At 32.4% G+C, this 14352-nt stretch overlaps 1 protein-coding gene across 1 annotated transcript; it reads right to left on the bottom strand.

The window, feature by feature from the left end:
- Positions 1-5672: 5672 nt before the first annotated feature.
- Positions 5673-13433, bottom strand: LOC145003281 (puromycin-sensitive aminopeptidase-like). Its single transcript, XM_078962416.1, has 29 exons — positions 13093-13433; positions 11988-12128; positions 11824-11899; positions 11580-11656; positions 11180-11293; positions 11020-11094; positions 10824-10931; positions 10527-10739; positions 10376-10437; positions 10263-10290; positions 10095-10181; positions 9961-9986; positions 9815-9878; positions 9645-9725; positions 9479-9526; positions 9356-9379; positions 9168-9236; positions 8798-8907; positions 8636-8716; positions 8000-8183; positions 7766-7914; positions 7493-7631; positions 7270-7416; positions 7098-7179; positions 6828-7003; positions 6620-6730; positions 6391-6507; positions 6113-6184; positions 5673-5906 (listed from the first exon to the last, which is right to left on the bottom strand). Exons 2-29 carry the CDS (start codon positions 12048-12050, stop codon positions 5826-5828), a joined length of 2664 nt encoding a protein of 887 aa, XP_078818542.1. The 5' UTR covers positions 12051-12128; positions 13093-13433; the 3' UTR covers positions 5673-5825.
- Between the last annotated feature and the right edge of the window lie 919 nt (positions 13434-14352).

Genomic DNA, 14352 nt, shown 5'->3' with positions numbered 1-14352 from the left:
TAGCTAAAATTGCTTTATAGTAAGTACTACCTTTTACGATCCTTATAACAAAATTTACCAAAAGGTTAAAGGATTAAAAGCTTTTTTGATATGGATCCCACAAGACCATAACACATCTTTCACCACATAAATCATGTAGGCAACACCATCTTTCAACACATTGATGACGTATACAAACACTTTGAGAAGTAGGATAGATTATGGTATTCTTTTTATAAATTATAAAATTCTTAAACAACCTCACAATAAAGTTTATAAAAAAACAAAACTTAACACACTTTGATTTATATAAATAAATTACTATCGATAGAACTGATCATCGAACTGTTGATATTTAGTTATGAAAGATCAAAACATGTTAAACTAGACCCCTAAATTTATAAAAATGTAAAAATTTCTCCACTTGGACGTTGCCATCCCATGTGCCACGTCATGAAGGCAAATTCTTATCCACCTTTCATCTAGGTGGTGATCACATGACGGCTATGTGGATTTATAAGAAAGTACTATTTTATTATATATATCATGATTATTTAGAGAGTAAATTACAAGAATGGTCACTCTGATTTTGGGCAATATCTTCGTCCATAACTTTTTTTTCCATTTGTACGGCACAAGTGGTTTGAATTTGTTTTGGTTTTAGTCACTACTAAATGTAAAAATATCAAATTTCTCTTATTATGTATTTTATCATTATTTATCTATTATTATAATAATAATATAAATTGAAACAAACTAAAAAATAAAATCAAAACAAAAGAAAAAGAAAACTTAAACCTAATCAAAAGATTATAAACACTCCATTTGTCTACTTGTCTCACCGTTGATTCCATATAGCATCGTCGGAGATACTCTCATCTATTCTTTCTCAATCTCTTGTCGAAAACTGTCATCGACAACCAGCACTTACATTTACTATGCATCCTTCTAATGCACATGAATCCCTCCAACCTTACATCTTCGCTGATTCACCACCATTTGCATCTTGAAGCATCGATGATGTTGGTCGAGCCAACCATCTTCGGAAACCCTCTAACCCCACATTGTCGTCGCCCCTAAAAATCAATAAGAAATATATCGAGAGATAGGGTTGTGACTTTGATGAATGTTTTATTTTTGTAGTGATATCATTTTTTTTCTACGGGTGTCAATGGCTTGGTGGTATATTGGAGTGGTGTTGATAATTTTGAGCTACATTGATGGTGGTTTTCCATCATCTTCTTCCTTCAAGGTTTATTCATCACTCTAGTTGTGTGTTCTTTCAACTATTTTCTATCTCTACAAGCATGATCTTCTTCATTCAACATTTTATCTATTCTTGGAATCTCTTCTAAGGTGCATCAAAGTTGCCAAAACAATAAATAGAGTAAATTACATGAATGGTCCCTATGGTTTGAGGTAATTTGCACGTGTGGTCCTTAACTTATTTTTTAACTCGAAAGATCCCTATTATTTGTTTTTGTTGTGCGTTTGGTCCTTGTCTTACCTAAAAAGACTACTTTACCCTTAATTTTTTAATTTATTTAAATAAACACATCATCAACCTCACTTCAACATCATCTTACCTCACCTTACATAACCTATCTTATTTAAATAAATTTTAAAAAAAATCAATGACAAAATAGTCTTTTTAGGTAAGATAGAGACCAAGCGCGCAACAAAAACAGACTGTAGGGACCTTCCGAGTTAAAAAAAATAAGTTAGGAAGCAAACATGCAAATTACCCCGAACCATAAAGACCATTCGTGTAATTTACTCCAAAAAATATTAAATCAAATAGTACAAAGATGATTTCTTTTCCCTATTTAGGGTCGTTTCAATTTGATTTGTAATGAATTCATTCATGTTGTTGATATTGCATCAACCTATGTTATGTCTCTTTGTTTTTCATTGTAGTTCTCCAACCAAAAAAAATGATACATGTTTTATTAAAAAGTGAACATAACATTTGACAAAATCTAATTTGATACACATTGTATACATATGTTATTATAACATGTAATGAAAGCTTATAAAAAAAATTAGTTATTATACCAAAAAAAAAAGTATATTACGTGCGTGTTATAATCATATGTGAATAAAAAGTGTATTAGATTTTTATTACAACACATTTATGATGAGTCACATAACAAGATAAAGGTGTAGAGAACGATGGTTCCTTCGGGGACAAGAGATAGAAGGTTCCTTCGAGGACAGAGTATGGTTCCTACCGGAACGAGAGTATGGTTCCTTTAGGGATAAAGAGTATGATTCTTACAGAAATTGAGTAAAGGTTCCTTCGGGGACAAGAGTTAGAGGTTCCTTCAGGGATAAGAGATAGAGATTCATTTATAAAATAGAGTAGAGGGTCCTATAGTGCCAAAGAGTATGATTCCTTCGGGAATGAGATTATATCCCTACGGGGGAAAGAGATAAATGATCTATTTTGGGGATATAGATAAATGGTTCCTGTGGGAATCCAGATTGGTATGGTTGTTGAAGATAAAGAAAAGCTTCCTTGAGAGGAACAAGATAAGAGAGTTCTTTGTAAGAACTTAGAAGTAATCCATGAAGGATTAAGTGTAAGGAATATGTGAGGGATTCAAGAATAAGAAGAAAGAGTAAGGAATGTATGAGCGATTCAAGAGAAAGATTAAGGGTCCACGAGGGATCACAAGAGAGAGAGGTAAGACCAGATGAGTGTGTGTGGTAATGTAGTGGGAAGTTGTTCCCTTAGAGTAGAGTATATGATGTGATTCTTGGGTCTAGATGAGAATAGAGTGTTGAGGCACTAGAGATGATAATAAAGAGAGATGAAGAGTAAGTAGAGCATGTGAAGGCATGCTAAGAGTAAGAGCATATATTAGAGAAGAGACATGTGACCATTGGGTCTAGATGAGAACATAGTGTTGAGGCACTAGAGATAAGAGGAGATAAGAGATAGAAAAGAGAACATACCAAGAGATATGGAAGAGATGAATTAGAGAAGAGACGAAGTTAGAGTATGGGAACAGCATGATAAGAGGCTAAGGGGTTGTTTGGTAGCCTCTTAATTGATAAATTAAGAGGAAAACTCTTAATTTTTCAGATTAAGAGTGTTTGGTAGTATAGGAATAAAAGCCAATTAATTTTCTAAAAGCCTCATAAAGTTTCAGACTTTGGCCCATCCTTCCCTCTTTTACCCTCATACGCTGCTGATATGCCCACTCACATTCATATCTTCTCTTCCGTCTCCTCCCACCTCTTACCTTGTAGAGTGTCGATCACCTCCTCCGACCTCCTCCTGTCGTTGACCTCCCTGAAACCGACTCCATCAGCCGACCACCGCCTCTACTTGCGCCGCCATTTCCACCGATAATGAACCCCTCCATATTCCTCAAATTCTCCAGACTGTGGTAAATTTTTTTCTCCCGAAAGTCATGAATACGATTCAGATTTCAAAACTTTTGATTGTGGTAATGAACCCCCTCCTCCACCTCTGTGTGATTTTCATTCCCCCCCCCCCCCCCCTCTCCCCCTCGTTTTTATTTGCATTTCTTATTCTAGACTATATAATCTAAAGTTCCATTCAATCAATTTTGTAATTACGTAGTCAATTTCCTAGGAGTTCACTCATTACAGCTCTTATACCCGCTAACTATTTGTGAAAGTTGTGTTGCATCCTCACAAATCAAAGCTCATGCGCCTCTTCAGGTATGCGATATGGTCTTCCTTTTTTTGCTATAGGATTGCTTCAAAGATTGATGTTGATCATATGCAATGAATCTCACACATGAATAAATCCAAGATAGGAAAGGCATCAAAATGGAAGGATATGGTTCAGTTGATTTTAGACAGAACAAATTGGAATAGTTTTTGTGTCGTGTTTGAAAATATTTATATTTGGATTTTATTTGAATTTTAGTATTATTTGGTGGATTTGAAAATATCTTTGTTTGATTTAGAATATGTATTGTGTTTATATATATTTTTTATAATCATTCAAAGAGTTTGTTTAGTTATTTTTTAAAACAAAAAATTTGAAATAAACAAAAGTTATATAGAAGGGTAAAATTGGCAGTTTTATCATTCAGCATAGCAATTCAGATTTATTCAGATGTTCCAACCAAATAGTATGTTGTAAATTCATATTTTAAAAATTCAGACCCTCTTAAAAATTCATACCTCTTAAAAATTCAGATCTTAAAAATTAAGACTCTGCCAAATAGCCCCTAAGAAAAAAAGATAGATGAATGAGAAGAGTAGCAATGTATGATACTAAGAGAAAGAGATCAAATGATAGAGTATAAGATAGATAAGAAAGATGAAATATAAGAAAAGGTAGAATGATAACTCACCGGACACTATGTTTCTGATGTTGTAGATATGTTTATGTTATGTAGGTTCAGATGTAGTAGATATGTTTATGTTATGTAGGTTCAGATGTAGTACCAGAAGAGATGGCATAAGCACAAGCAAGATTTAGATAATAGGATGTTATTGATGTATTTCCTTCTTGTTCTAATTTGTATGTAGATTTTTATTGTAAACCCGTGATTATTCCTGAGAAGTAAAGTGTTTTAATTTTAGTAGAATTCCACATTTGTAAGAAAACACTGATATTTCCCTTTAATTAGACATATAAAAATTTAAGTCGTTACAACATGTCGGTTGTCCACCTCTAGGTTCTATGTATATCCCGGTGATAATCTTGTATCCTAGTCTTATAAACAACACGTTGTCTCTCGTTCCATTGCCTAAGTTGAGTACGGAGGATGACTAATGTGGTGACAATCTTGTATCATCTCGTTTCATTGCCTAAGTTGAGTATCGGAGGATGACTAATGCGGTGACAGAAGTTGGTTGGCTTCGTTCTATCGAAGCTTTCTTGTCCACTTCCACAAGTCACCGTTGTCTTTTGTGATAATTTTAGTGTCATGTATTTAGCTTTAAACCCAATACAACACCAACATACCAAGCATGTAGAAATTTATTTACGTTTTAGGGAACGTGTTGCAACTGGTTATGTTCATGTTTTGCATGTTCTGTTATCTAATCGGTATGCATATATATTTACGAGTCTTCCTACATAGTTATTTTTTAGACTTTAGAAACAATTTGAGTGTTCAAAAACCTCCTGTTCCAACTGCAGGGCCGTGTTAGACTATTATTTGTTTGTTTATTTATATTGAATTCTTGTTAGGGATCCTTATATAACTTGTACTTTATCTATATTGATATCAATATAAGCATAATTCCTACAAGGATTCTCCACATCATCAAACAATATTAACTACAGATATTTTTGTTCGATCAGCGACATATTAATTGGTTTTGCTTGGGAGTCGTATTGTATGAATTGTTACATCACACATGAAGAGCAAATAATTTTGTATTATCCTAGCTATGGAAATCTTTCGTCACAAAAGCATTACCCCACCTTTATAAATGTATCCATCTTTAAATAACTAACAAAGAGTAAAAAGTATTGTCCATTTTTACACTATACTCAACCAATTAAGATTATCCACCAAACCAAACGGAGCTAAAACGTCTTCGTTTACATGGGTTAATGACTTTTGTCATATGTATCCCCTATAACCATGATACATCATACATGATGCACTTTGTAAAAAAGGACCTTGGTTTTTATTGGACCAAAAAGAACTAGACCAAGAAAATAGCATTTCTTTTTCACCTGAAGATCTTCAACAAACTCAAAGGAAAAAGTTGTAAAATTATTCATGTTCTTACCATTTCAGTGCATTTTACAAGTACATAAGTATAACTAAAACATAATTATTCTAATTCAAGTTTTATATGATCACCACTTTGATTCTTTCATAAAAAGAAGGAAAAGAAAGATTCTAAACAAGCAAACTCTTTGATGCGATTTCAAATACATTCTCTGAGAGCCCATTACAACACACAATCATCTCCAGCTGTGCCTGTTTTTCCAATTTCATCAAGAATTAGCAAAACATACTTTGAATTATTACTATTTTTTTGTTTATTATATATATATATATATATATATATATATATATATATATATATATATATATATATATATATATATATATATATATATATATATATATATATATATATATATATAGCATATGATAATTAATTAAAGATGAAGATTCGTTACCTTGGCAAGGTTTTGGCGGGTATCATCATATCGCTTCCATCTAGAAAAGGCTGAAACCATCCTAGACGCCACCTGGATCAAGACAAGGGTAAAATGGTAATTTCAACCAACCCCAGAAGATTCATATTGTAAAAGAGTTAGATACAAGAATGATGCAATTGCAACATCTTGCATCCAGCCCTATTGTAAAAATGCTTTACAAGGGTGTTTTAAAAATCTGATTTTGGTCAAAGACTCAAATGAAGAAAGATAAAGAAGGGTAATTAAGTCATTTTAACCTGAGGGTTCAGTTTGTCAAGTTGCAGCACAAGGTCTCCCAAGAATTTGTAGCCTGAGCCATCTTTAGCATGGAAGTTAACAGGTGATGCACAAAATCCTCCAATCAGTGAATGCACCTGTCCAAAATCAAAGTTCAAGAAAATAATACATAATAATAAATATTTACACTTCTAAACCATTTTGACCCATTTCTCTTTTAGCATATAATATGATGACTAAAGTTGAGACCTTGTTGGGGTTCCTTAGGCCAAATGCAGGATGATTCAAAAGTTTCTTAACATTCTCAACATTCCCAGGAATATCCGATGCAGATTGAAGTGAAAACCACTTGTTAACCACCTAAAATTCAAGAAAACAAACACAAACATATATAAAAAAAAGATCCTTTTTCTTACTTTAATATATCCAAATTAAATTACATAAAACAAGAATTTACCAGGTAATCATGCTGCCATTTTTCATAAAAGTCAGCCAAAACATCTTCACGGGCTTTACCCGGTTTTTGAGCAATGGCTGCAAGAGCTGAGAACTGATCTGTCATATTTGTTGCACTTTTGTATTCATTCAACACAAGCTCACTCATTTCTTCATCTTCAAGAGATGCAAGATACCCTTTTTTTTTCCAAAAAAAGTCAAAATCATAAACATCAACACTCACCAATATAAAAAAAAAAGGGTACTTATGAGCAATAATACATATACATACCAAGGGCAGTGTTCTTAAGAGCACGTCTTGCCATATTAACATGGTCAACCTCATACTTCTCTGAGCTCGTATTTTCTTTCACCTGTCAAAGTCAAACATGTCAAACATTAATTCACACAATGTTTATATGTGGAGTGGGGTGGGTGGGGTGGGTAGGAGGCATATTTTTTACCAGGGTTATGAATTCTTGCTTCAACTCCAAAGCAAGTTGTTTTGTAATAAAAGATTGAACAGCATGAACAGCATCAGGGTCTGCTACTTCCATCATGTCCATAATCTCACCTTCACCAGGGAGTGTTATTGTTTGTGCAATAAATTCCTAAATATAAATGAATTGATTTAGTGTTGAGTTACCTCAAATCTAGAAAACTACAACAACTTCAAAAGAAAAATACCTTGTCTAGGCTCGAATCCAAAAGAATACATTTGATACCATGAACAAATTGTGGATCAAGAACCAATTTATTATCTTTTTGAAAGTTAACAACTTGGCTTAGCATCAGTTTCCTTGCCAATATTTGTCCAGCTTCCCAACTGACAATAATAATAATAATAATAATAATAATAGTTTAATAAGAAAACCTTGAAAGTATAATGATGTAATAGAAAGAAATGAAAGTATAACACACACACACACAAATATATGAAAGTAGATTGTCATTTCTTACCGATTAAATTCATCTGAATCATGAGCAAGAAGGAAAAAGAGATCGTTTTCTGTAAGATCAGAGTGTAGGTGAATAGGAGCACTATAACCCCTTAACAGTGATGGAATTGGTTTTTCAGCCACATCTGTGAATACAAATTCTTCTTCGGCCTATATTTAAGACACGAAAAATGATTTAGTTAGTAGATGGATAACTTATAAAAGTTTTCACGGGCCCTACAAAGTGTAAAATTACCTTTGTAACCCTGAGAACTGCAGTGTAGACAGGCTGAGCACCAGATGTGATGGACACTAACTTCCCATCTTGATAGAAAGATGATAAAGGCATGTCTTTTCCACTTGAATCAAGAAGCCCCATAGCCACAGGAATGAACATTGGCTCTTTTGTAGGCTGACCTGGCGTAGGTGGCACTGTTTGACTGAAAAAAAATGTTTTCATAACATGTTGTAGATATTATGTAATATGAGAAATCGGACCAAGTCTTCTTTTCCTGTTTCATGTTTTGTTTTTATTTTTAATGACAAAAATTCAAGCATCAAATTACATTTACGAATATAACAACAATCTTTTCTAAGACATAAGATTTAATGTTGTTTTCAAAAAATCAATAAAAGGTATAGTTGAAAGAATTTTAAAAAAGTTCATAAGCTCGTTAAAGCACTAATCTTGCTAGCTTTTTAAACAACTAGCTTATAAGCTACTTTTTGGTTTGTCAAACATGTTAAACTAAAAAAGATCGAAAAAAAAAAAAAAAAAAAGCTAGCTGTGGCATGCCAAACATAATCTTAGTCACAGCTAGGATTTTTCTGGGAGGGACAAAAATGTACTTTTGTCCCATTGACATCAGCCCCACGCAAAGAAAAAACTTACCTAAACTTCAAAGAAAAAGTATGAGCTTTGACATTGTAAGAAGATGTAACCTTCACGATAGGGCTACCAGCTTGTGAATACCTAAACACAAGTCATGTTTGTTAACATAATAAATCTTTAAATAAAAGCCATAAAATAATATATGTGGTAAAAGTAAAATACCATAATAAGAAATTAGCAAAATCCACATTGTTAGCATCTCTCATAGCAGCAAAGAAATCTTCACATGTTACTGCTTGCCCATCATGCCTTTCAAAGTACAGATCTGTTCCCTAAAACAACAAACATCAATTCTACATTGCAATTTAAATGCAAAAAATAGCAAAATACTTTCATTTTTTCAGTATTATAGCATCTTACTTTCGTTTTTTCTATTATAGAATTGTATTTTGTAAGTGAGAAGACTTTCAAACTACAATGCTTTAATAGAAATAAATGAAAGTAGGATGCTAATTGAAGCACATTGCTATTTTCTACATTTAACCCTAGAAATAATCAGATTTGGTTCAGTCATTTAGCCATCTCTCCTTACCTTCCGGAACCCTTCACTTCCTAATAAAGTTTTGTACATACGGACAACTTCAGCACCTTTTTGGTACACCTGTCAATATAAAATATATATAATAAAAAATTAAATTTATTGACTTTTTGTGTTTTCCTGTCAAAAATCAAAATAGAACAAATAGTAAACCAAGGGTGAATGTATCCGAAGAAGCATACCGTTACTGTATAGAAATTGTCCATCTGGAGGGGAGGAAAAGAAAAACAGTTGAAAGTTGAGGGTAAGTTTTGAAACTTTAATAGACAAAAGAGAGATTACAAAAAAGGAAATAAGCTCTGGACCTTAATGTAAGAGTGAGGCCTAACAGGGTGAGCCATGGGTCCTGCATCCTAGAAAAGACAATGATTACTACATATCCAAACAACAAAAAAAGGAAAAAAAAAAAAAAAAAAAAAAAAAAAAAAAAACAATATTTAATTGATGTCCAATTAGATTAAAGATGAAAACCTGTGAAAATTGGTATATACGAAGCTTTGAAACATCACCAATTCTCTTAACTGTTCGACTGCCTAAATCAGATGAAAATTCCTGCAAAACATGTTATAATCATTAAACGCTTATTAATGATAAAAACATAATGATTTTTTTTTCAAAAAAAATCTGCAACATGGTCTTACTTGATCACGAAAAATGGTAAGACCTTCCTTCAAACTCAACTGGAACCAGTCACGACATGTCACTCTATAAAGATTTATAAAAAAAATCAGAACGATATTTCATATTTTTTTTAGAATATGAGCAATAAAAGTTTATATAAGCGAACCTGTTGCCAGTCCAGTTATGGAAGTACTGCAACATATAAAAAGGGTATATATTATATATACACGTTATTATTTAAGTAATTAAAGAATATAAAACCTTTTTTTTAAAACACAAAATGAATTAAAAATCTCAAACCTCGTGACCAATACAACTCAAAATTGCAGCATAATCCGCATCTGAAGCTGTCTCCGGTGATGCCAGAATAAGCTTAGAATTGAAAATCTATTCAAGAACAAAAAAAAAAGATTAATAAAAAAACATTTTTTATGTGGAAAAGAGATTATAGTTATATAATACACATACATTCAAGCTCTTGTTTTCCATGGCTCCCCTGTCATTTTTAAAACCCCCAAAACAATATAAGTAAACCTATCAAATTCGGATAACAAAACAAAATAGAAAAGGGTTTTGCCTACAAGTTGAAATCAGGAACAACCACGATGTTGAAGAGATCAAGATCGTACTCTCGACCGAAAACCTAGAACAAGAGATGAAAAGACGAAAACACCCTTGAGTCAAGATGTTAAAAAAGGTGGAAATGAGAGTAGGGGAAGAAGAAGAACTAACATCTTCATCCCATTTCATGGCTGCTTTGAGAGAATACATGGCGTGTAGGGTTTTGGGGAGATCTTGTGGTGGGGTCCATATTCTTAAAACAACTTTTCGACCAGAGCATGTGATGAAAGTGTCATCTCTGCTCTCTAATTGTCCTGCAACCAATGCAAAAAGATAACAAGGTTTCTTGAACGGATCCTCCCAAACAGCAAAATGCCTCCCACCCTGCAATCAAAGAGCTTAATCTCTTGCTTAATGCAGAAAAAGAACGACTTAATTTGGTAAGACATATAAGAAGACATGTTTCACCTCCAAATCTCCTTGATCAATGAGGTTTCCATTGGACAATAACACAGGGTAAAGTGACTTGTCAGCCTCAATACGAACAGTATATTTTGCCATAATATCAGGGCGATCCTGAAACCAAAATAATAATAATATAAAAAAGGGAGAAAGAAAAACTTGAAAACAAATCAAATATCAATAATCACTTGATATAAAGAACCTGAAAATAAGTTATCTTTCTGAAACCTTCCGCTTCACATTGTGTGCAGAAATTACCAGAGGACTTGTAAAGACCCTACAATACATTACAAACATTAATCAAAATTTAGCAAAAATCCATAAGGAAAACAGAATTAAATAGTTGATTGTTTGTTGTTTACCTCTAATGATGTGTTATGTTGTGGTGAGATTTCAGTAACAGTTTCCAAGGTAAAACTCCCACTTGGAGGTCCTTTGAGAATTAGATGCCGAGCATCTACATCATAATCTTCCTCCTGAACATTTTAAAAAAAAAATGTAAGGTTTAGTGTTGGGTGTTGTTTCTTTTTTACTTAATGAACTTAATGTGGACATGACTTAATATGAAAAAGAACGACTTAATAAAGAAGCTCAAGGAAATGAGGCTTTCAATATTAAGTACAACTTTTCAGAAATTTGTTGTATTTATCTTTTCGTAGCACTTCCAAAGTCTATCATCATTTTCTCAAATAAATAAATAAAACATCATTTATCAAGACATGACTTAATGGGAAATCAAATGTATACTTTAGTGTTCCATACCTTCAGTTCAACGCCATTAATCTTAACCAAAATCAGCTTGAGATCAACCCCATCCAAAGCCAATGGAGCAGCGACACCTGTCGCAAGTCAACACAACATCCATTCACTAAACAATCAAGAAAAGAACGTAACTTTGACTCTATTAAACATCTTATCATTTAATTAATATATGTTATTAGAAGTTAACAGACTTATTTTGGAAAGAAAAAAGTGTATGTCAATGAAAATCACAAAGCATATATACCATCAACTCTAGGGACAACACTGATTTTTGCACACACAATTGTCTTTTCTTCACCCAATGAAAACCTTAGATCCACCTGAATTAACAATTCATTAACAAAAAAAAACCATAAAGATGCAAACTTTAAAAAAATAACATACATTTTAGTTGAACAAAGTACAAACCGTATCAAAGTAGTAATCTGGTAATCTGTAATCTTTTAGGAAAATCTCTTTAGGACCCTCCATTTTCGATTCTTCAACTGATTTTGACACGGATTTGGTTGCCACAGAACAAATGAGTCTCCTACTCGTTTGATTAGTTCTCTAAATATCAAACATGAATTATTTATTTAAAAAAATGTACACATTTAATAACAAGAATCTTATGAGTTATGACTTATTTTATGTGGAGTCCTAGATCATATATAGTATATACAGGGCCAGTCCAAACACAGAGAAGAAAAAAATGACCCCAATGTCAAATATCTCAATGCCAAATATAATAAAATTTTCAAAAAAAATATCATTTATAATAATAATCAATAATATCATCCAAACCAGAAATATAGTCATAGTATTTACAAAAACACCACCAATATTTACAAAAGACAATAAATTTCTAGCTTTATTAGATACAAAATCAATTTGATTTAACATTTTTTTTCTCTATACATAATATTGCCAATATCTTTCTCTATACATCTATACATAATATTCACCTAAAGTAATTCTTCAATAACTTTAGCTAGCTTTGAACAACTTCAAGGTAAACTTCTCTCTATAGATGCCTATTGACCTTTAGGTAATTTTAAGTTCTTGAAAACTTCTAACTTCTTTATACAGTTGTAGAGATGCATCTACAAATGCAAGCTGTCAAATAAAACCACTAGGTAACAAAAGTCATAAAAAATGATAACTAAACTAAAATCAAAAATCTGATAAACAACTCCTCAAATTACAATATTAGCTTGTTAGGTGAGATATATGATACTGAGAAGTGGAACTCTGAAAGAATAAAGTCATAAGAAAAACAGTAGAAAAATTGGCACATAAAACTTCTCTTTATAAAATTATATACAAATATCTAGACACATGATACCTAATTGAGTGGAAATTCTTAAACCTAAAACATTGATTATCAAAATTTTCTGAATAAATCGACTTCAGAAATCTGAGAAACAAAAATCTGATATATCGTAGAATGAGAAGCAAAAATCAGGAAAAAAAAAAATGTGATACACAAACCTATAAGCTTTCAGAAACGAAGAATCTGAAAGAAAAATCATACCTTCCTAAATTCTTATCTGATATCAAGCAAGTCGCAAGGATTCGAAATCAGCATAGAGAATCGAGAGTGCGAATCATAATGAAAATGCGAGAGTTTGAGAGAAATAGGGGTTAGAAGCGGGGAAGTCGATTGTGACAGTAAGAGAGAACAGAGCGAGTTGGAAAGATGCGTACAATTCATTTGATTAACTCTTGAATCCGTTATCAGAGGTATGTCGATTCACGAGGTCGAGGTGGAGATGTCGATTTAGTTATCAGTATGTTGAGTAATCGCTATAAGTATGTTGATTCGATTAATGATTCAGAAGGCGCCATAATTGGTTAATTCTTGCCTCCTTCGGTCTTTCCCATTCCCACGGACATTCAAATAGAAGCAGGCTAATTTTTTTTGTTGGGCTAAATTGAGTTTCGACTAACATTGGCCCTAAAAGCATATACATAAATCAAATATATATATATATATATATATATACATAAATCAAATATATATATATATATATATATATATATATATATATATATATATATATATACTTAGAAATTTTGGCTCTGTAAAGACGTGGGTCCTGAACGGTCGCCAACCGGGTCTGCATATATAGATGGGATTGTCTAGGTGATGTGGGGTGCTAATAGAAAAAAAAAGTAAATATAGTTCATCTCTACTATCAATATGTACAATGTAGGCTAAGAGTACTTATTAAACTAGTTACGTGTAAAGACTAATAGGTGAGTCATGGTATGGGAATTGGCAACTTTTGTGTATAAATTGCAAAAAAAAAAAAAAAAAAAAAAAAATACAATTACTCCATGAAAACGGATCAAGATTAGTTTTTAAACACAAACATTTAGAGACGGTGTTTGAGCATTTTACTGATGGGATACGACACATAGGTCGAAGTTGCAATGTTAAAAAAAATGTATACCTTGTATGAAACGTATTAAAAATCATTGAAATATAGGTCGAGCAAATAAGCACGAAAACATAAAAAATACGTCAAATCATAGACAAACTCAAAGATTTTTGGTGTCTTTGTCCTCTTTGGTCACCTTATCCGGCGAAATATGAATATTCCGACAAGTTCTTGGCAAAGATCGCACAAATATGAAGCAATTCCTGTCGGGTAAGAGAGCTTTGATAGAATTTTTACACATACACGAACACAAAAATCTAATCCAAACCTGAAAATCAAAAATCAAAACCCCTAAAATCTAGGGTTTGTTCGTTCTTGAAGCTCCTACCTATAAGAGAATTTCATGTGTT

The sequence above is a fragment of the Lactuca saligna genome, chromosome 6 (genome assembly GCF_052625555.1).
Source record: "Lactuca saligna cultivar CGN05327 chromosome 6, ASM5262555v1, whole genome shotgun sequence".
NCBI lineage: Eukaryota > Viridiplantae > Streptophyta > Magnoliopsida > Asterales > Asteraceae > Lactuca > Lactuca saligna.
Note: the sequence above shows the minus strand (reverse complement) of the source record. Positions and strands in the feature narration are given on the sequence as shown.